This window comes from Sturnus vulgaris, chromosome 13, assembly GCF_052056855.1.
Source record: "Sturnus vulgaris isolate bStuVul1 chromosome 13, bStuVul1.hap1, whole genome shotgun sequence".
NCBI classification, from domain to species: Eukaryota; Metazoa; Chordata; class Aves; order Passeriformes; family Sturnidae; genus Sturnus; species Sturnus vulgaris.
In genome coordinates this window covers 15,200,918-15,224,261 of record NC_142255.1, presented here as the reverse complement: position 1 = coordinate 15,224,261, position 23,344 = coordinate 15,200,918, and the positions used below count along the sequence as shown (strand labels likewise).

At 41.7% G+C, this 23,344-nt stretch overlaps 1 protein-coding gene across 5 annotated transcripts in view; it reads right to left on the bottom strand.

Annotated features, from left to right (window-relative positions):
* LOC148222261 (uncharacterized) overlaps window positions 1–22,701 on the bottom strand; it is a 41,746-nt gene extending 19,045 nt beyond the window's left edge. For 4 of the 5 annotated variants that reach the window (XR_015806546.1, XR_015806547.1, XR_015806545.1 and 1 more), the window contains exons 1-2: window positions 22,550–22,701; window positions 20,457–20,565 (exon numbers count right to left, since the gene is read on the bottom strand). Coding sequence is in view for 1 of the 5 variants with exons in the window: in XM_088172642.1 (XP_088028768.1) it covers window positions 20,457–20,565; window positions 22,550–22,619 (179 nt within the window). In the remaining 4 variants the exon portion in view is untranslated. Of the gene's footprint in view, window positions 1–18,400; window positions 18,518–20,456; window positions 20,566–22,549 lie in introns of all 5 variants that reach the window. The other variant, XR_015806548.1, reaches the window with a different exon arrangement.
* Between the last annotated feature and the right edge of the window lie 643 nt (window positions 22,702–23,344).

The following is a 23,344-nucleotide window of genomic DNA, read 5'->3' as shown; positions in this document are numbered from 1 at the left end:
TCCATCTTTCTGCCTTAGTGATTATAAATGGACAGTGCTAATGTGTTTAAAAACTGTATAGACAAAGTCTAGGAGAATAGGTTCATCAGTGGCTCTTAATGATCTGGACAAGAGTTTTGGCTTCAAAGCCACTGAACTACTGCACACTGGAACTGCTGAGGCTGTGCCAAGGAACTGCTCGGTCTGATCACATCCAAATCTCCCTACAGACAGGATATTGCATTAGCCATGACACTGTAGCTGTTTGTACACACACCGTTATGAGGGCTTGTAGTGCAAGCAGAAATACACTCTTTAACCTGCCAGTCACAGCTTTGTCTATAGATCTGGGGTTTTGTCCGAACAAAGCCATCTTCAGTGGCCACTTTTTGTGGTGCAGCATCTCTTCTCCACCCTGGGCTACTGCACTGAGGTGCCAAATTCAATATTGTGCCAATACACAGTCACTCCATTCCCCACTCTGTCAAATGCCAGCATGTCCTGGCAATGCACATCTCAAGTAGAAGGAATCAGAGAGTTCCTTACAGCTGCCTCGTGTTTCCACCTGGTTGACGGGACCACCTAGCTCTAAATGGGCTCGTTTGCTGGCTCACTCCTTTTTCAGCATCCAGCTAAAACAAGCAGCCAAAACACTGACCTCTCATGCAAGAGCCTGTTGCCATGCTATCTGCAGCTTCTCTGGGATCAGGAAGTGCCAAAAGCTCAGAAAACAGCCTAGGTCTTCCTGGCCAATTTGGAGTCTCAAGAGGCCCAGATAGTTTGGATAACCTACAGTCAAGCATTACAATTTATGGGAGCTTATCCAAAGCAAACTCGGAATCAAGTCACTCACCCATCAGTAACTGAAACACCTCTCAGAACAAGGTGTGCTGCCAAGTGCTGTGAGGTAGGGCCAGGCAGCAAGGAGAAGGGACAGGGTCAGCTGGGGATGGGCTGCTGAAGCCAGGCTTTGAAGGGCAGGGAAGTTGCAATCACCCTTCTGTGAAAACATGGGCAAACAGCTGGCAGCAGAAGGAAACAGAGCATAGGGGAGGTAGTTTTTAATAAGCAACTTTGAAAAACTCGTTCAGCTACCCCCAGACAGATGTAAATCAGGAGGAACTGGTTTGTGAGAGTTGGGAATAGTGCTGAAGCCACAAAGAGGAAAAATGGAAACTACACCCACAGTAAAGATCAGTGTAGGTCCCAGGGGACTGCAGCTGAACATGAGCACCTTGTCTGCCCAAATGTAGGGCAGGAAAAAGAATGAAAGGAAGGAGGCGAGGGCAGGAAGGCATCCTTAATCTTGGTGAAGTTTACTGAGACAGCCACAAATTTCTGGAAATTAGAGTTCCCACCTCTTCAGGGAGGAGGAAGTAGGCACAGAAGCCAGGATAATGAATCTCGCACAAGAAAGGTACAGTAAAAACAAAATAATAGAAACTACACAATGTAATAATTGAGAAAAAAGGCACCTGCAATCCCCACATATGTTGTGCTGGAGGTGTGCACAGTGTCCCTGATTCAGACACAGTAATTCAGGAGAAATAGAAACCAAAAGCAAAGACTCCCCTGTGACTTGCTCCTTTGCCTGACTCCACCAGCAACAAACCAGCCCATGACTTCCACCTGCTCCCACTCTCCTCCTCCTCCTCCTAACTGAGGTCCTCAGGGCCCATCTTTGCAGTAATTGCTGCAGTGTCTGGTACACTGCAAACCTGCTCTCCATCTCTGTGCTGCCTGGACAGTTAAACTTATTTCTTCTTCATGACAGCGCTGACTGATCACAAAGTCCAGAACAAAAAGTGCAAAAGCCAGAGACAAAGTCTCCTGGCTGGAGATGCAGCTGTGGAACAAACTTGCAGAGGAAATGAGACAAATCCAGTTAGAGCACCTTTGGGACACAATGAAAAACGTTTTCCATCACAAGCAGGATGATGTTCACAGCACCACTATCCCTTCACATCTGAGGAGAGAGATATTTTTAATCATAAAAAAGACAAGAACCAGAGATATCCAAATCTTGCTTTAGCTGACCCTTGTTTTCTCTCATGAGCAACAGTTATGTATTAAATTGCTGTGAAAACCAGAAGGATAAACCATCAGGAAGCTCAGTTTAAGAGTAAGGAAAATACTGATGGGAAATACTTCAGGAGGTTGTGGAGATGCACAGCTCCTTAACCCTGTATGGGAGATGAAGTGAGACTCTTACAGAGAGTGGAACTATTTGCAGAGATTGATTTCTGTACCCCAGGTGTGCAAAGAACCCGTGGGTTTAACACAGGACATGAGGATTCACAGAAGGCAGAACAGTGACAGGTGATAAGGGCAGCACCAGCAGGGCGTGGTCTGGAGTGTATCACATGCCCTTGCTGTGGGCATACTCTTAATATTCTTTCCCTTCCCATCCTTCCCAATTCAAAAGATACATTTCTTTTTAGGCATCCCACAAATCATCACTACTTTTGGCTATATTTTGCAATTGTTTCTAGAGCTGTAATCAAATTAAATCATGTTGCCATCATCAGTCCTGTCCAGCTACCTATGGAATGCTTCTTCTAAGATGCCAGCAGTGCTTTCTTTCTTTTCTCCTGTGATGTTACCCTCCAGGAAAACACTTTCTCAAATAGAGTTTCCAGTTTTGCAAGAACTAGAAGAGGTGCCAGACTTGTGTGTATCCACCCAGCCAGAGTTCCTGTGTGTTCCTCTAAGGAAACAGGAAATAAAAAGATGATCTGGAGATTGAATGTGTATGGTGCAGCCCAAATGATGAAGCAGAGATTTCAAATTAGGTTTAGTGGAGATGGAGATGAAGGAAGGATGAAAGAGGGATGAAAGAAGGGAAAGCCACACACAGATGGTCCATCAATATTTTTGCTCTTTTTGTGTGTGTTTTGGGTTGTTTGGATTTTTTTCATTTTGCTTCATTTTGTTCAAGAAATCTTGAAGTAAATAAGTAATAAGCTGACAAATGAATGAAGACCAACATTGATTCTCTGTTGTGACATGAATATCTGGGCTTCAAAAGAAAAAGAGAGATGGGTCACAGCACAGTAGCAATCAGAGCCTGCCACAGAGAAATTAAGCCACTGAAACTAAAGCAGAGAAATCAGGAGCCCAGAGAGTTGTTGACTATTTAAGGTCTTGGAAGACATCCTGAAACTTATTTCTCTGTGTTGTGATGACCAAGTAGAATGGGGAAAGCTCTTATGGGCATTTAAGGATAGGGGAAAAAAGACCAGCTATAGGGACTGGGAACACCATATGTGACTTCTGAGTGATGAATCTCCTTCCAGCTTTCCCTACCTGCTGCTCTCAGAGAGCCACCATCACCCCCCAGCCACAAAGATTTTTTTGTAGAAAATAATCTACCTGTAAAAAAATGCATTTATTTCCATCTCATTCTGAATTTCTGTGCATATTCCAAATAATCCTTCTAGGTGCATTTCAAAACCAAACCTCTTGGAACACCCTGGGTCTTGGAGACTGATACCCAGACCACAGCTGGTCCTCCAAGAATCAGAGAGTCATGTCACCAACCTCATCACGCGAGCACCTCTGAAAATCCAAGCTGAACACGCTTGACTCCAGCAAAAATGCAGTCTTGTAACAAAATAAACACAAGAAAAACCTCTTAATAGCACAAAGACCTAATTCAGGGAGTAGATTTCATTATGGGAATAGCAAGTCTGTCTTACAGACCTTAAAGTATCCCACATGCTTCACTTATTTCAGAACCTGACTCCATAAAACAAAACACTGCAGGATAATCATATTTATTTGTTTGGTTTTCCACTTTGTTCAGTTATCCTAGCTTAAATCTAAGCCAAATGTTACACTCCAAAAACCCCATGGATATACATGTTTTTTGATTTACCAACAGAAGTAACAAAATAGGTTACGAAAGCCAAGAGCAGAGGTCCTCATTTGTAACCATTTATCCTCATGTAGTTAAAGGTCACCCACAAATTACAGACTGTGGGCTCTAGCACTGTTTTATATATATAAATATACATGTATATTTACAACTGCTACATACTTATTTTCCACGGTGTGGTGCCCAATGTTTCTGCTCCAGCCTGAAACAGAGCTGCCTCACAGGAAGGCTGTGCCTGCTGCTATATTTAACACACAGGAATTGTTTTCATTGCCTACAAGTGGGAGGAGGAGAGGTAACTTGGTTAAATCAGTTGTGCCCGAGACAACCAAAGGTAACTGTTGTGGTTTGTGAGCTAAATGGCTGCTCGTGTCCCACATGAAACAGAGAAACAAACCTAGAAAACCATCCCGTTAAGAAATGACTCACTAAAACAGAAAAAAAAAATTGTTTGCAAGTATTCCTATCTTTTGCTTAAATGAAGGATAAATTGGAATGACAAGCTGATGTTTTAAACAACAGAATGTCTTAATAGCAATAAGACTTGTGAAGAGTTATAGAAATGATGGAATAGTACTTACATTCTCATTTATGATTCTTTAGGCATGAGCCTTTCAACATTTCTCTGCAGCTCCTGCCACTTGAAAAACTGAAAACCTGCATTCTTAGGGAAATACATGACTCAGGAAATCAACACTTTAAGAGAACTGCAAACACTGTGGGACCAGCACTAGAACTGTGAAAGTGGGCAGTAAGCCTGTGTAAATTGATTACCCAGCAAGTTTATAGGGCCAGTGAAATTATTAAGGAGTAATTTGTAGTCACCTACAAAAAAAGAGATCTCAGATTAAGCAGATGGTGTGTTAACATGCAGGGAACACTTAAGCCAGTGAGATGGAGCTTCTACATTATTTACAACTTGCCATTAAAATTAGTCTTCAAAGATGACCAGACTTCTATAGGCCTCTTCCAACCTGGAACATTCTGTGAGTTTAAGATTTTGGCATGTATCTCTCTTGAGTGAGGGGTGAGGAGGAAGGCTTTTCAAAATGCAGGAAGGAGGCAATCCTGGTTGAAAAGCCAGAGGTGAGAAAAATGAGGGGTTTATGCTTGGGCTTTAAATAATGTCCTCCCTGCAAAATGTGTTTTGAAGTTTAGGCATTTTCTAAGTGGTTCTTCAAGGAAATTATACAGGCTCTTCAGTTCTATGCTGCTGGATGAGGTTCAGCACAGAGTTGCTCACTACTGTAAGGGACTTCACACATTCTGCAGTATTAGCCTTGGTGCAGCATGTACTGACTGATCCTGTCTCCCTTTGAATTCCTACAGCTCCTTCCCCTAGTCTCGAGTTTTATTTCTGTTCAGACTTCCCATGGAAAGTCACCACAAAGTTCCTAAGTCCTTAAAGATAACTTAGGTTTTCTTGCAGGATTTTCTTGCCCTGCATACTCCACCTGGGAATAATACCTGGAAAAATTACCCAACCATGTATTTCATACAGATGTTTATCTCATTAAAAGGTATCCTTTATATTCCAGTTTTAAATGGATATTTCTCACTTTGCTTTCTCCTTCTCCTCACCTTCCATCCCAGTGCAAGCATAACAGCCCCAAGACACAAAATCACAGAGTGGTTTGGGTTGGAAGAGACCTTAAAGATCATTGAGTTCCAACCCCCTGCCATGGACAAGGACATCTTGCACTAGACCTGGCTGCTCAGAGCCCCTGGGACAGTCCCCAGGAACAGAAATGGGACAGTCCCCAACACTTGTGCTGCTGCCTGTGCCCCATGCTCTGCCTCACATGGGCAGCCCAAGAGGGCACTGAGGTAAATACACGAAACTGCACCCCAAAAGTGGGAAGTCCAAGCATGGCACACACAGGGCAAAGGGAGAAGAAACCAAGCCCTGCTTCTCCCAGCTTTCTGCTCCCTTAGAGAATCACACAAGTACAAAACCATGAAAACAATAACCCCAGCTGCAAAGGCAATGAAGCAATTTGTTAGGGAGATGACATTTTTAATGAGAAACACTTGCTGGAGGAGAACAAAAGGCCCTGTTTGGTCAGAGAGATGCTCTTGATACTCTTCTGAAGTGCATGAAAAAGTAATTTCATTTAAGCGTCATACACAGAGCAGCTGAATTTCCTGGGGCTCCAGATGTTGTCCTGTGCAGATGCTGAACAAATGGAACTCTGTCTTGATGAAATGAAAAGAAAAAAGCAAGCCTTCCTAAACCAAAACTCATGCACCAGAGTATTTCACATCTTAAAAGAAGAAAAAGAGAAGACAAAAAAAGACAGAGAAAGCCATGCAAACTGGGTGAAAAGGAAGTTCCTGAACCTGGCAGTATTGCCCGTGGGATAGACTGTTCTTAATCACCCGATGGATAATTGAAGGAGACGACAATCTGGATTTGCAAAATACCAAGATCTGGCTCTGTCCCCTCTTTTTCTTGGCTTTGCTTTGTTTCTCTTTGACAGTTATCTGGCTGTGATTACACCGAGTTTGTTCCCTAAGAAGGGACAGATCCTGCAAGCTTTTATTAGGCCAGAAGTTACTGGAACGTTCTGGGGTGACTGACAGATTCAGAATCAACAACTGCAAAACTACAATCAATATTTCTCTGTATTGACAAAGGGCAAAAGTTGCTAATTGAAATGACACCACTTTCTTTCCTGAATTTTGGGGAGGGCAAGTGGTTTGGTGCCTCAGTAGTAAAAGCTTTTGAAATAAGAGATCAGACCAATATCAGCTCTCACGTTAATGAAGACTAATGAAGTATAATGACCTTGATATTCAGACACTTCATTCCTGAACTTTGGGGCGAGTGACAGATGTAGATGTAGATGATTCCTAGGCTTTGTAAGCCATACATGGCCTATACAGATCCTGATGCAAATCAGAATAGCCTTAGGACTGCTGGCTTATGCTCTCATTTTTTTCTTCTGCCTTTTTAGGCTCTGAAAAAATGGACACTATTCACTCTTTCTTCTAAGGCACAAGTCGCCTTCTGACACAACATTATCCTTCTGCTAAGTGGTAGCAGATGACAGAGTCCAAAGCACTGCACAAACACGAGAGCATTCCTGCCTCTTACACAGGGCCCCTTCCCAAGAAGGCAATGCTGTCACAGACAACTCTGCCTTTGAAAAAAGAACCAACAAAACTGTAATAAAAGCCAGGTTTGTGATGCTGGTCCATCAGCAGGTGGTACTGTGTAGTCAGTTTATAGCGAGCAAAGTGAGAAGGATAATATTGTTTTAAATTGGGATTTGGAAAGGTTGGTTAGCATCACATCTGACACCTCCCCGAAGGGCAAAACTAAAGAGTGACACACCAGAGTACACACCAGAGGAGAGGGAAGCACGCAGTGGGTGTGTTAAGTAGATCTGAATAAGAATAGTGCTAAAAAATTGAAAAAGAAAACAATGTAGTGCATGCAAGTTATGAGAAACTGGGGACTGACCTTTTGTTTCTCTCTGTTGAGAGGTAGAAACTGGCAGAGAGCAGCTGCTCTCCTGCTCAGAGGGAAGAAGCTGCTTCCAGTAAGCCTCACCAGTCGGAGACAAGTGATCTCAGAGTTCAGGCAAGAAGCAGATAAGAGGGTTAAAAAAGAACGTTCCTTGTTATTTTTTAAAAGCAATGCATCATAGGTCAAATGAGCTAGTTTTGTCCAAACTCAGTCAAAGCTAAATCTTAGATGACTTAACGTAAACATCAGCAAACCAGCCACGGTGCTGGTGGCTCACAGAGGACCATTGTGCTTGGGAGAAACCTGCTTGAAGCAACGCAATAAAATGAATTGACCTTAGGATGGAAAAATCAATTTTTACAGAATTATTGGGTGTGATCTAATGACTGCACTGAATAACCCAAATTCCAACAATGGGTAATGCTTTTAAGCACGTTACCAGGTTTTGTTTCAGGCACACGTTGCCAAAGTAATCCCTTTGCACACACAGAAAGTAGTCAGTGAAACTTCTGGTGAGCACTTATGAGAGCCTTCCACAAGCAAGCAATCTGTTCCTTTATATTCTAGAGAGGTTTGCCTTCAGGCCTGCCCCCACCAGCCATCAGCAGCACACTGACAGGCTCCACATCCTGATTGCTAATGAGGAGAAAAAAAAAATCACTGGGGAAGAGAGAAACTAGAGATAAATAAGATATTTTGCCCTCGTTTTCTCTCCAAGCACGCCCTACAGCAGAGCATGCTTGAGCCATGTGGGTTACAGGTTTGATCCCACAGAATTTTTGCTGCAAGGATTTTGGGGCAGGGAGCGTTTTAGAATTTCCAGAGCAACAGCGAACGTTGCCACATGAGCCAGCATCAAGGAGCCAAACAGGGAGTGGTGCTGAGAGACTGGGGACTTCAGGGCAGTGAGAATCTGTGGATTTTTAAGGGTGTGTTTTTAAGGGTGACCCTCTTATTAAAGATGACACCATTCCAGAGCAGGCACGCTAAAATCCTGCTCATGGGGGTAGAATGTCACTTCTACCCCATGTTGCCTCTCTCCTGAACCATTTTACCCAGAAATCCAAGGATCATCTGTGTGGCAGATGCTAAGTCTTCATCTGACAGAGAAGCCAGGGGAAATGGGCTGTGTGCCTCTCCTTACAACCATGGAATTATCTCTCCTTGTGCATCTCCAAGCAATGGACAAATCTTTGGTAGTGTAGCAGCATCCAGGGTATCATTAACAACATCCTGGATTCAAAATCCAAATTGTCCATATCCATCTTTTAGGGACTTCTTGGCCTTCTCCGTATTTCTTTTGATATTTCAGAATATTTTTTAAAATTCCCCTAGGCATAAATATAAAAAAATTCTTAAACTCATCTGGAATACCCAGGTTCTTCACAGATTGCTAAGTGAACACACTTATCCCCTCAAAAACACCGGGGAATGATGATTTCCTCATTCAGGAATCGAATGTTCGTTTTCATGGGTCATTAGAGATGGATAGCTCTAAAGGTAGTCTAAACCTTTAAACTCCCCTGTCTTTTAGTAAGGGGAGAAAACCAAGAGAAAGACAAAGAGAAAGGAAATAATGAACATTTGCAAAGCCACTAATGAGCTATTGTGGGTCATTACTTTTATTTCCAATAGGAATTTAAATTACAAACTGTTTTGAGATTCACATGCATTAGGCATTTACTTCATAATGAATGTGAGTGCAATTTTAAAAAGCTGGTGTGCAGGATGGTAGAGGCCATAAAAAACCCAAGTTACATATTGAATTCAGTGTACACATAATGACCATATTATTTCTAGGGAATTAACTTTTTTTTCCCCCTAACTTTCCAGACTCTGAATCATTTTCTAATAGGATCTCAACAGGCAATAGTATTAAAAATGTGTTAGATGTTAGCATCTGGGCCAGGAAAAGCATGACAATCTAATATAGAGAATCTAACTAGGGCATTCATCCAAGCCTGCCATCCATCTTTCCATTCTCTGTGGTGTCTCTCCCACTTCAGGGTACATATATTGAGCAAGTCCTTGGAATAATTGCATTTAAGTGAGGTAAAACCTACCTGATGACGTTTCCTTGCCAGGCAGGTTGCAGGTCTCAGAGAACTGATACCCAAACTACAGTTGTCTCCCTCTCAGTAATGCCAATTTGAACACGGGATTTCAGTACATGGGAGCAGATTAAAACCTGCAATCTCATTCCATTAAAAGGAAAAGAGAACCCCAAAGCCCCAGCTGTCATGATCTTGACACTTGATTTTCATTCCACAGTGGAACTAAAACGAAACCTTTCAGCAATTCTCATGAAAACTGTAGGGAGAGAGAGATGAGCCAGAGTAATGAACTTGGTGGGTGGGTAAGATCAGCAAACTGGAACAGCCACGTTGGGGGAATTTGGAAAGAGGGGCTGATGCCACCTCTGTACTCGAGACAGAAGATTCAGTTTCAAGATCCTCATTTGTATGAAACAAATCTCATAATGAGTATAAAGCAGTCTGATCTGCAAAACTCATTATTTTCCACTTTTTGATAAAATGGCTTCTTTAATATAAATGTTTTTAGCTTTTGGGGTTTTTTGGGGGGAGAGAGTTTGAGGGTTTTTAGTGAGTTTTTTTTGCTTGTTTGTCGTTCAGGGTGGTTTTTTGTTGTTGTTGGTTTTTGGGGTTTTTGAGGGGGGGTTGGTTTGCTGGCGTTTTTGTGTTGGTTTTTTGGGGTTTTTTTTGTTTTTTTTTTTTTTGTTGTTGTTGTTGTTGCTTTGGGTTTTTGTTTGTTTTTTGTATTTTTGTTTTTGTGGGGGTTTTTTGTTTGGTTGGTTTGGTTTTGGTTTTTTTTTGTTTTGTTTTGTTTTTTTGTGATCCTAATCCTTAAGACTGTGGGGAAAAAAAAACCCAAAATCTTATTTTGACTACCATGAAATTAACTGTCTAGATTTAAGACGTCCATTTAGCCTCTTCCTATTTATCACAGCAGAACAAATGAGGTAAGGTTGGGAAAAGAACTACATGAAAAATATCTGCATCTTTTTCTGAGGAACCCAGGGAGGCTAAAAATTAATCAATCAGCTGCACAGCATACAGCTGCACATCATATTTGGATGCTAGTGAGCTTGATTAAAGTCTTACTTCAGTAGGGCAAACTGCTAAGAAACCGTGGCTGTCTTTGAAGGCTTAAAATTGCCAAAGGCAACATAAAGAGAAAGAAGAAAAAGCATTTTAAACAAATTAGCCCATTCACGTGTTTTAGCTTAGGAATCTTTGCAGAGAATAAAAGAAAGCAAATTACTCAAATGCACTTCCAGTGGGTTCAGTATGCAATGGTTGTGTTCCCTCCCTTTAGGACAGATTTGCATAAAGGAGCCAAACTCAAGTTTTGCTCAAAACTCAAAACTAAAGTTTTAGTGTTTAGAGATATTTTGTTTTCCTACTCCTACACACAGAATGTGGTCAGAATAGTGGACAAGACCTCTCTGGATCTTGTGTCCAGTCTCTAATACTGCAGGTACTTATCATTTTATGGAATCATTCAGAAACTATCATTTTTTTTAAAAGCCATTTTAAAAGATCAATATAACATCAAGATGCTGCCTCTTTTTCTAATGTGGATGTTCCACTTTATGCCAGTTCACCTTCCTACATTAAAAAGCAAATCTCTTGCAATCATTAATCTGCAGGGAGACACAGTACAACGTGTGAATTTGGCAAACATTTCCCTTCAGATTGCTGGGCTTCACTTATAATTTGCATGTCTGCTTGGATGACCCCATAAAAATACATTAGTCCAGTTGAGCTGGGGTGCTGTAAAGTCAAAATGCATTTAACTGAGTATATTTTGTGTTCTCAGTACCCCATTCTAGATGCCCCAAGAACAGGGACATCTCTGTGTTTCTAATAACTCCAGTGGCCAATAGAAGGTAATTTCTGTGCTTAGTTTAGTACTGACTTGGGAAATGCCTAAATAAGACAAAATGGTTTTTATTATGGTCATTATTATTATTATTGTTTTAAGCAAAAGACAAAACAAGACGGGACAAAAGTTAAAGCTTTTGGAACTGAATGGTGTTTGTTTTAATTCCAAAGGAAAAAGATTTTCTTCCAAGGCTTGAGTATTTGCAATGTCCTCATTAGTCAGAGTGGATAAAAAAACAGAGAGACGAAGAAACATCTGAAATGGAAAAATGAGCTACCCAGATGTTACAGGACTTTCACTTTGAATTCCTACCTGTGTGTGGTTATTACAGACACTAAGGTATAAAGCAGAGCAGGGCTCATTTTTATTGCAACAGAGACTACATGTAACCATGTGCATTATGCTCTAGTGTGTTCTATCCATTATTCACTGATATTTTTGATGTACAACTTTGCTTTTGCCATGAATATTTACCTCAAAACAACTTGTGGAGAAGCTCCTGCATAAAGCACTCAAATTACTGGGAATCCCAGGAAACATCAAACATTTGGTTCTGCATTTTGTTGAGAGTATTTTCAAAAAACCTCCGATTTTGGCCTGGTATTCTCATCTGAAAACATTCGGGCTCATAACATTTCATGAGAACATTTACACAGAGCTGCTTTGAGGCAAAATAACCTGAAAATGAGCAATAGAAACTTCATTTTGGCTTTAATTATAGTTATTATTGCAGATCAAGGGATATTAAAGTAGTCCAGTGCAGATGGATTCACACATATATTGAATCAGAGGTTTGAAGTGAAATATTTCATTGGCAAGTTGCTTGTAACTCCTTATTGTTGCACCACAGGGCAAGCCAGTCAGTAAGATAAAAATCTATTAAAACCCCTTTCTAAAGTTTTCACTCAGAGTAAAGAAGAGAGCTAAATTTTTATATTAATATTTTGTATATACAGACTGAAGAATTCTCCCTAGATATTTGTTAAGGTGGGGGTGAGTGTACAGAACATTTTGGGAGTGTGATGCTCAGTTCACACTTCTGGCAAGGAGGAGAGGAAAGGAAAAAAAAAATGGGTTTGAACAACTTTTTGCACTTCCTAAACTATGCAGGATTTGTACAACTGGAAAGTAGAACAAAACCTTACAGGAGAGTAGTAAAGATTATCTCATTGGGATCTTTCTACTAAACATCTCTTACAGGAGGAAAATGTTCATTCTCACAGATTCCTCTGTGGTGATTTATGAGGTTTATCTCCCAACTGAGAAATCCCATAGCAGAACAGAGCCTTGCTTGATCAAATTCCTTGATCAACTGGTCAAAAATCAAAGCTGTGGTTCTTAGAACTCCTCTCAAATTTAGATTTCAATACCAATGTGGAAGACTTAAGGCACAACCATGGACCTTGTTCACACATTTTTCTGTAATTAGGTTGCCTGCCTCCACAGAGATCTTTGCACAGTGAACATTTGTAGAAAGACAAAGAAGAGCAATGGAAACCACTCCCACACCTGGAGAATGGCATATTTAATTTTAAATTATCTTACAAACTTCAGTACAGGAGCAGTGGATGAGAGTTAGGTGGGTAAGTTTGGGCTAAGGGAACGAGTTGCTGAAATGGATGAGAATTTAAAGGAAAACAACTTGATTGAGAAGTTTGTTCTGCAGGGAGGGCCCAAAGACAGGACCAGAGCAAGAAGTCTGGAAGGTTGTTCCAGCAGATTGAAATATCCAAACCACATCCTTCAGCCAGCATGAGCAGTCAGACAGAGCAATCTGAGAAGGAAAATAGAAAAATAAAATTTACATTTTCTCTCCTTCCGTGACTGCCTTGCTGATGGGATTTTGCATGTTTACTGTCATGCCCAAGCACATGTGGAGTGCAGTCAGAGGCAAAGAGGAGGAGGGAGAGGCAGTAGGAAATCAAACAAAAGTCCTATGAGAAGAAAGTCTGGAGTAAAAATAGCATGAAAGCCCCGTTCTGTTATCATGGGGCCAGATGTGGCAAGGCAATGTATCTAGAAATAATGTGGGTCTCAGATGGTGTTTATGTGTCCATCTCTGTTTATGCTGGTGAAATATTACCTTTATTACTGCATTCATGTGCATCCACTGCTCCCACAGTGCAGGTTCTGAGCTACAGTGCAAAAATGAGTAATTACATTAATTTATCACACACACCTTTGGCTGCCTCAGCACCTCCCCCCTCCTGAATTATCTTAGCCTTCCAAACAACACTTTGTGTTAGAAAATTTTTAAGTGTTTAAGAGGGAGGAAACCAGTAGGGTTCTATAAAATCTGAATAAGGTATACAAAATATACCCTGAAAATATGTTGGCTCCTTCCTTCTTGTCTAACAGTGAAAATCAAGATTAACACCAGTGTAGTTACACTACTGCTCTATAAGAGGACAACAGCACAGGTCAGACTCAAGAACCACGGGGTGAAATTGCCTCCAGCACTAATAAAGCTTAATATCTCTTGTAAAATTATTAACCCTAATTAGGGTCATTATAGCTCCTTAGCACTAGTACCTCACTCATTCACCTCTGTTTTAAAAGCAGTCCAGTTTCTGTCACCACTGGTGGTCTTCAGAGGTTACTGCAAAGGCATCTCTGCTGATGAAGAGCTTCCTTAATTTTTACAGCCTAAGTTAACCAGTGCTTTTTCTGTTCCCTAAAATGAGATGAAAAAGTGAGCTAATAAAACTCTCACAATAAAATATCCCACTCCAAGCAGGTCAGCCCTTACACTTGCAACGTCTAAGGACAAACAGCAACACTGAGCTTTTACTGTGGTGGAGTTTAAGCAGTGGAAGCCATAAATACACCAGGAAGGACAGATAAAATCTGGTATTTTCAAGAGTCCTCCCTGGCCCCTCTCTACCTCTTTTGTGTGGCTGCTGGTACTCACAGCTTCCCCAAGGGGCAGGACAATGAAATAGGTTTTGCTATTAATTTCACATCTGCACGACAGAGGGTTCCTGGACCCTGGCAGCAAGAAACAGCTTCTTTTGGGTTGGGGATCCTCATCTTCTCTGGCTTTCCTTCCACACCCATCAGGTGAATGAGATTTTTCAGCTGTCCCCCACCTCACACAGACACCAGCTCACCTGCAGAATCATGGCTTTTACTTTTGTAAATCACTGATCCTGGGGAAGGTCTCAGGTTGTTCAAAGCAATTCTGTGAATAAGGCAGCATTGGGTGGATGCATCTACATACAGAGATCCCAAAGAGATTTTGGGTGCAAGGGGAGAAAATTCATCTGTTTCTTTGAATGCAAAGTTACCTACAGACCCTTAGATCTGCTTTAAATGTTCAGGCCACCTTCCATACAGATACATCCTAAATTTAATTTTCTTCTGAATCAAAATAAATTCCCAAAAATCCATAATTCTACCTGTTGCATTCCCTCACTGACCAACTTAATATTTTACACTCCAAAAATCAAATAAGAAACTAATGATATCATAATCATTTTCCTCATATAACATCTCTCCTTCATCCCTTTTTGAAAGTTCTTTTATCTCCTCTTAACAACCGTGACTGCAAACACAGAGAGGGTGGTTCAGCTCTCTGTGCTCGTGCCAGTTGAATTCACTTTTAAAGACATTTAATTCCACTTTTAAAGAAGTTTAATCCTACTTTTACAGAAGTTGCTTCTACTGGTCTCTATCTGCTTCAAGGTTACGTGACTGAAATCCTGAGATTAGAACCAGACACAGGAGCAGCTTATTCAGCAAAGCAAGTGAACTATTTTGATATAAATCAAATCTAACAGAGAGTGTGATTAGGTATCTAGTTTTATATCACACAGCAGGAAAGAAGATTGAATAGTAAGGATTTTGCATCTGAAATCCACTGATAATTCAAGTCTTTGGGTTCTGATGGCTGGGCATGTTTGTGCATAATTTTCCTTAGTCTGGCAGTCTCAGTATAAGATGAAATTAAAGAAGTCAGCCTATAAGAAACTAAGATCTTGTGATTCCCATCATCATAAAGGGGAGATAAGGGCTCTTTAAGCTACTGGTGACAACTTGACAGCTCAGAGACAAGCAGGCACTTGGTTTAACATCAGTGCACAGAGGTCTGCCTCAGCTGATGCTCAGGGTCACCCACACAGCATCGCCCCACCCAGGAGATTCCTCTTTGGGGACATTTAACATAGAGGTGCTGGGGCCAGCTCAGCTGTCAGTGGGAAAATGCTCACATGGGAGAAGCAGACACAGCAGAGCTGTCAGCCTTGGAGCCCTGCAGGAGACTGACTTCTGCTCTGGGTACCACAGCTTCATGAAAACAGGAGGGTTTGTTTCAGTGGTGCCAGTACAGCATGGCTCTCAGTGCTAACTACAACAGATCTTTCAAAAACATAAACTTTTAGAATCTAAACATTTTTAATCTTAGCTTTCAAAGCTGATCAGACAGAGCCAGGGAGTTGTTTGATGCCTGAAACACCTGGAAGAAACTCCTGCACCCCCATTCGGTCATCATATTCAAGGTGTTTCTCGCCTTTTCTGACTCTGTTTAGTTGTTAAACAAGAGAAACGCCTTTCAGTGATGCCATCACACCCTGCTGCTGGATAAAACCTGGCTTCAAAAATTCTAAGAAATCAGTTTTGCACGGATGAATCCTGCCCCCAGCACCTTTGATATGCAGAATTTGTACGTAGCAGAGGGGAAGTCTGGCAATGAATTCCTGTTGCTTAAGATCTGATCTCGATGCACAAAGTGAAGTCTTGAGATTAGAAAAACGCATTTGCTTCTGGGAAATATTCTACATGCACAAACGTGTTCAGAAAACAGCTTTTCCTAGCACAGGATTGTGATCTCTATCTGCAGCCCTTTGTTCAGAAGCAGAAAAAGGAGGGAATAGTGGAGAGATCTGGGTAAGAGGCTTCAAACTTACAGATACAGCTCCAAAGCTTTCATAACTAGCTCCCATTCCTGCACAGGCGGGAGACCCACGGAAGCAATTCTCCCAATAAATCCTCAGAAATAATTTCTTCATGTAATTAAAATCTCTTATGATCCACGTAACCCAAGAATAGCAGATGACTATAGCAGCATTACTGTCCACCTGTTTTAGTGTACAAGCAGAAGCGGAAAAAAAGACAGTTCAAGTAAAGATTTCCAAATACAGACACATGTCCAGGTTCTACCAAATGATTCCTAAAGGTTAATTTAATCAGGGCTGACACTCTTTGAAGGACCCAGTCAACCTTTCTTAAGTGATACAAAATAAATGGGGCAAAACTCTCACATTAATCTGAAGCTGAACTCATAGGCTTTATGAAAGCTGACATCTGCATATGAGAAAATTACACATGGGTGATCAAAGTTCCTCTCTGACATGATCTATTCCCACATTTATAGATTTGAGGATTTTGTGTTTGCCAGCAGACACACATTCCTCATACATACTGGGCACACTCCTCAAGGCCCATCCTGGAAACATGCTCTGCAGATTCAGGCCTGAACCTCCTGCTGTTGCATGGATTGGGGAGCAGGATTTGGTGAGGGAAGTGCTCACATTTGCTCCATCATCGTGTCCATCACGAAGTCCATGCAGACCAGAGCCACTCTGATGGTTACACAAAGGCTCAAGGTGCAAGTGCAGCATCCCCCTGCAGTTCACCTCCTCCAGGCTGATGGAACAGCAATAAACTCAAACTGTTGCCTGCAGAGGTTTATATTCACAAAACAGTGGCCAACTACTTTGAATTCATGTGAGCCTCCCAGTGCCAATGAAGATATTTAAGCAACCCAACCCCTGCAGCCAGGAATTACAGTTTTCCTTACCCTGGGGACAGTGAACTCCCATTAGCTGAGCAGGATCTCAGAGAACAGGCAAGTTGAAAGGGAACTTAGGAAAAGTTGTCCTGTGAGGATGGCATTGATCTGTCTCTCAGGGCATGATGTCTCACCAGCAATGCACAGAGCTCATCCCAAATTCCCAGAGTGCCAGAAAGACACAGAAAGGAAAACACCTGTATCTATCCAGATCCTCCTGAGCAGACACTAAAAGTCCTTCCAGCATCTTGATCCTGTATTCTGAACAGCCTCAGGAAACACACACAGTATCTAAGAAATCTCCCAATATCCGGCCATCCACAGGCACAAGACAGAAGCATCCTGATGAAACACACTGAAACTGGTCTTTCCAAAGTGTGCACAAGCACAGATGTTTTGACAAATATGTGCTGCAACTGGCAAAGTTGTTTCATCTGCCTTCAGTATCACTGGATCCAGAATTACTTCCATATTATTTTCTTAGACCAAGACCTTAAGGGAGAAATAGAAGGGAAGAGAGGGGAGTGGAACAATCTCTCTGTTAAATCCACCTCATGTGTGAGCACATAAAGCCAGAGGAGTTTGCTGCCTCATGCTGTGAGTGTACGTCTCAGCTTTTGGCAGTGGAACAAAACCCTGGGAGCACTCTGGAGGCATTCATATGTTTTGCTGCTTGCTTTGGCTACTGTCAAAGCAGCCTAAGCCCTGTGTACTCCTTGCAGAAATATGTTTGCACTGCATTTTTCTGAAAAGGGTCACAATGAAAATACCTGCCATTTGGACTCCTCTACCCCCCTCCTTTAAAAAAAAAGTTATTACAAAAGATGATTTTCACATTTTTCAAATAACAATGGCAGCCTTATCCATAAGAAAAATCAAAACAATTGGGTAAAATGTTTTTTTTTAGACTATCCTCTGCATGCCTCATTTTTTATTCATCAGAGCACATATTCTCTCCTCTGTGAGATCTTACTAGGATATAAAATATATTCAGACTTTGACTGCTGCCTAAGGAAAGCCTTCAGAGCTCTTCTAAGGCCAGGCATTTGGCACAGGAGGAAGGCAGCACACCTGAACCAGCAGGAAGGGGCAGTTCTTTCAGAAGTTACAGCAGCAGATGGCTGTGGGGCATCAGCCCAACACTCACTCTGCTTCTGAAGCTAATTTAGCAGCCTGCAAGGACTTCTCTGCTGACCTGGTGTATTTTGAAGTTGTACCTTGACTTTTGGTGCCACACAGAACACATTTTGTTCCAGCTCTCCAAAGAGCCTGGATTGGAAGTGGAACTGTGTTCAGCTGCTTAATTACCCTCAACACCTGATACTGCAACTCCATGCTTTGTCTTGGCAATTCAGGGCTAGGAATGGTCACCAGTTACCTGAGTTAGATCCCCTCTGGACTGGAGTGCTAGGGACAAGAAGAGCTCAGGGGAGAGGGAAGACTTGAATCATGAACCAAATTATAGCCTGGACCATGAGCCAGATGTTCTGATGAGCTGTCCCAAGAGAAAGAGGAAAGGAAGGAAATCAAGAGTACATCACTTTGGAAATTTCCATCATCACTAAGATCATTTTACACCTGACATGGCAGGAATTAAATAGTCCTGCTGCTCTTCCCCCAGCAGATCAGAAAGAGCTGTTAAAATGTCCCCCTGAGTCCAAACCCAGTTTCTCTCAGTTCTATTCATTGCAGCAACTCTTCAAGTTTGCTCCAGCTTCCACTGGCTCAAACTTTCTCCTAGAGCTGTAAGAAGATATGAAGAATGGAGTAAAGGGCAAAGGAGCTGAATTTGATTGTTCTGGGTCTTTGCTCACAGTCTGATTGAAATATGAGGCATTATCTACTTTTCCTTCGCATCAGAGGAGCCTCAAACCACTAGCTCTGAAATGAACCCCTTTGAGGCTCTCTGATAATGCACTTCAGCAAGCATTTCACAATCAAAATGAGTCTTGGTATTTCTGAAAGACGCCAGAATCATGCCAGCACATCTGCTTAGGCTGGATGACTGACTCATTTGGCCCAGTCCTGCTGCCTCTGTTTCCCTTTCCTAATAAAATGAGGATAAAAATTAAACCCTCAGTAGACTGAAGTTCTCAACCCAGTTCCAAATATTTTTCCTCCATTTTTTTTAATGGCCTTCAAGAAAAGAGAATGCTTGGTTTTTTTCACTGCTGTCATTCTCATCTGTTGTTCATCACAAAACAGATTGAGGGATTTTATTGATATTGATATATGTCTGATCTTTACATGTCAAAAGCCAAGGCAGAAAAGCATTTTGGAATGTGAAAAATACAGGCAATATAAGGAGGGAATAGAATGGAATAGAAAAGGGAAAATTCTACGTGAAATACAGTTTATTGAGAAAAATGCTGAGAAAATTCATCCTAAGCTTGAGATAACAATATGTATTAAACAAAATAAGATGGCCTCTGCAAGTGGAATACAATGAGAAACACTCTAGGATCTTTCCTAAGGTGTCAACTATTTAGGAAAAGGACTGGAAGATATCACTCAATGAAACAGGTAGGAGAATATATTTAAGGGACTTGTAACAGAGTTTTAATTTAATTAGATCATGGCCTGATGATGGGCACTGGCCCTTGGTCTGCATGGTCCCTTGGTTTTCACTCCCTCTGGAAGGCAGAGAGTGGGAAAAATGGATTGGGTAGGTTGTCTTCAAGGAATAGAGCAGAAAGAGCAATGTTGTCTGTAAAAAAATCAGAAGTGCAACAACTGCAAAACTTTCTTTCCCCAAATCTGTTGAAGCTGTGGTGTGTTTTACACATTAACCTCTCCATCCCATGGGCAGCACAGGGCCAGATGATGCTGGGGTGATAGGTCACTGAGGCAATAAAGCTCTGCCTTATTAATGTCTGTGTTCCTAAAAAATGCACCCCCAAATTCCTTCCAGATATTCAACCGCGTGATGGAAGTTTTATTTGTGGGTTAAACCATAGAGCAAACTGCAACCTTCCTGCCCTCTTAAATCATGCAGCCTCCTTGGAATGACTACAATTCCCTCTGAGTTGCATTACCCAGAGTTTGTAAATGTCTGGAAGGCATAAACCACTAATGCATGTAATTTTTCTTTTCTCTCCCGCCATTTCTCCAGCTTTCCCACACAGATCGCTGCTTTTTCCCAACCACTTCAAGAATGGGATAGATTTCTGTCTCAAACCCCATGCACTATCTCTTCTGATCCAGGGAGTCAGATTTCACTGACATTCAAAACATGCTTCCTCGCTGAACAAATTGGACATTCCTTCTTCCCCTGCAAGGGGCTGCCTGCTCACAGACCAGGTGTGACTTGGAGTGGGCACCCCCAGGGTTTCCTTCAGGGAGGATTGGGAGCCCTTGAAGAGAAGTTATTGATTGACTCCAGCCACGAGCAAATACCTGGATGCACGTGCAGTGCACAGCACTGGATCTCTTACCCTGTTTCTCTGGGTGCTGTCCTTGGATGAGGTGTTTCCATGCAAATCTGGCTCTGCTCTTCCCACAGCCCTCTGCAGGCTCCTTCTGCCCAGCACTCAAGGTTTCCTCCTGCAGAAGACACGTGTTAAGCCACAACAAACCTGTTTAACAGTTCTATTCTGCTCCCCATCACTTCTGCCAGGTTCACTTTGCATAATGTCTAGCACTGGTTCCCAAGGATATTTTTCACATGCAAGGAGCTTCCATCCCCTGAATACTCTCAAATTATTAGCATATTCAGAAGGCACTTGTTTCTGTATTTTTCTTTCATAGTAAGGCACTCAAAAGCCTCAAACACCAAAGCCAAGGTGATCCGGGCCACTTCACCTTTAATTTTGTGTCTCTCCAGCTCACTAAGATGACATGCTCGGCATCAAAAATGTATTGCTTGGGTTTGAGCACCTGGATTAATTTTTATGCATAAGCCTTACCTGGATCTCTCTCAAAAATAATTTTACAGTCTTCCTGTGGAGGAGCTCAGGCATTGCTTCTCATCCTTTCTTAATGCAAACTCTGATACAGGTCAGACCTGTGTGCACCCAAGGCTTTCTCTCTTAGTCACCAAATCCCTGCTCCATGCAAGATTTATTCACAACCACCACACTAAAATCATTATCACTTCTGAATAGCACAGCTAAGAATTCTGGCATAAAATAACTCTGGTAAAAAGCAAAGGGAGAAAAAGAGTTCCTCTCCTCTCCGATTTTTACTCAGAGTAATGGCAATAATAAAGTAACAATGTTTTTTTATAAATCTGCGTGACACTATAGCTGTCTCAGCTACTTATCCCTGAAATTTAAAACTCCACTTTATATTCTATTCCAGGCTTAACCTCCAGAAACCTTTATAAAAAGAAATGGACTTTTCTTGACTTCTTGTGGTGTTTACACCACTGCAAGGTGATGACTTTATTGGCAGCATCTCCAAGAGTCAAAAACAGACTTAACATACTTAAGTAATCACTTAACATACACAGACAGGCTGAATTCAGATAAGGATATGAAAATCAACTTGCTATTCCTAACTCACATTGACAAGTCAAAACTTCTTCCATTTATGAAGCTAATTCAGAAATGTTAAAACAACAGGGAGGTTCAGACGGCTTCTGGTTGAGACAAAAATATACAATTTTGGCAGAGATTTAAAAAAAAAAGATGATATTAAAGGTGGGTGAGGGAGGAAAGTAAATGAAACCCAAGATTTCTGAGACTGGAGTAGTTTGATATAAATTTAGCTTGGTGAATCTTGCAGGAGGTTGTTTTCAGCATGTGTTTCTTTGCTCCTGAATATTTTTTCCCATCTTCTCAAGGTCAGCGATTTGTAACCACAGGTTACAGCGTTACTTTTGAACCTCAAAACCCCATCTTTAAGATTTTGGTTCTTGTTTACTTCAAAGGCAGGAATTATGCACAGCACTGCCTTGGATCTCACCTGTCTCTGCTACCAGATGACAAATACGTGTGTGCCATTAAGCTGCTGTATCTGTTGCCATATCTGGGACTCCTCTAGTGGATAAATAAACACTGAAGTGGCACAACTAGTTCTGCATGAAATCAGTGAATAGGCCTGATTAGGTATGTGCTAACAAATCTCTGCTCCGTTCATTTCCTCCTCCTTCCTTCTGTTAAGAGGATTCCTCTCTCCTTGGGCTCTGTTAAAAAAATTGTTATCCTTACTTTTTAAACAAGCGAGGATACTTCTCAACCCTGTGTGTTTCTTTGAACCTCTGATCATTGCAACTAATCACTTAATTGTGGGTTGGTTGGAGATAGCAGGCATTCCAAATGAGCTTTTCCATGCACCAGGCAGTCAAACCCAGCCAGATTTCCCAGCTGGGTGGAGTGAACTCCGGTGGGTTTGGCAGCTCAGCTGCTCCCACCACCCACACCTGCACACCAGCATTGGTGCCTCATTCCCTTTCTTCTCCCCCTCGTCCCACCCACCACGGCAGCTGGGCCAGCAGGGGAATTTGTAGTTCAGCAGTTCAAAAGAAATCCCGTTCATCCTGCGCTGAGAACTGTGTCAGGGGCACGGCTGCCCTGTTGTGACTTGCCTGAGATGCTCCAGCTCCGAGCTCCCACGTGTGGAATCCTCCTGCTGTCACACCAGGCAGTGCCTGGCATTCCAGGGCTTTGGCTGGCTCTGCAGATGAGGAGAATTCTCTGCTCACTTCTGAAGGAACTTTGTGCTGCCAGGCAGCTGGGAGCCAAGACATCCAAAAATCCACCCTCAGCTTTTCCACAGCAACACAATAATACCACGCAGGCTCCATGGCTACATAAAGCTCCAGTGATTGGGGTATAAGAAACAAAATAAAACCAAAGGCCTCCAGCTTTCTTCAGCTTTAAAAGTACCTCAAACAATGTAAAGACTTATTTTCCCTGTTTTATTATTTTTATGACTGTTTTTATTCTCCTTACAAAATGCTCAGCATTCAAGCAATATTAAAAGCACCTGAACATTCAGCATTCAAAAGGACACAACTAACACTCAAAACTTTTTTCCTCCCTTTTATCTACACCTATGAAAAAGAAAAAAATGGCAGAATGAAAATACAAGTTAATATTCCTGGAAAATAAAATAAAAAAAACCAAAAACAAACAACAAACAAACAAACAAAACCCCCAAAACAAAAACAACAACCAAAATAAACCCCAACCAAACAAACAAAAAAAAAAACTCAAAAACCCCAAAATAATCTTTTCTGCCTTTAGACTCCCAGCTGCCTTTCTGCCTTTCCACACAGCTACAAAAATGTCCTCCCTGAAGTCCTGCTGACACTATTTCACTATTTGTTGATTATGGTCCACAGGGACTACTGTCCTGATAAAGCTGGGTTTCTTCCCCT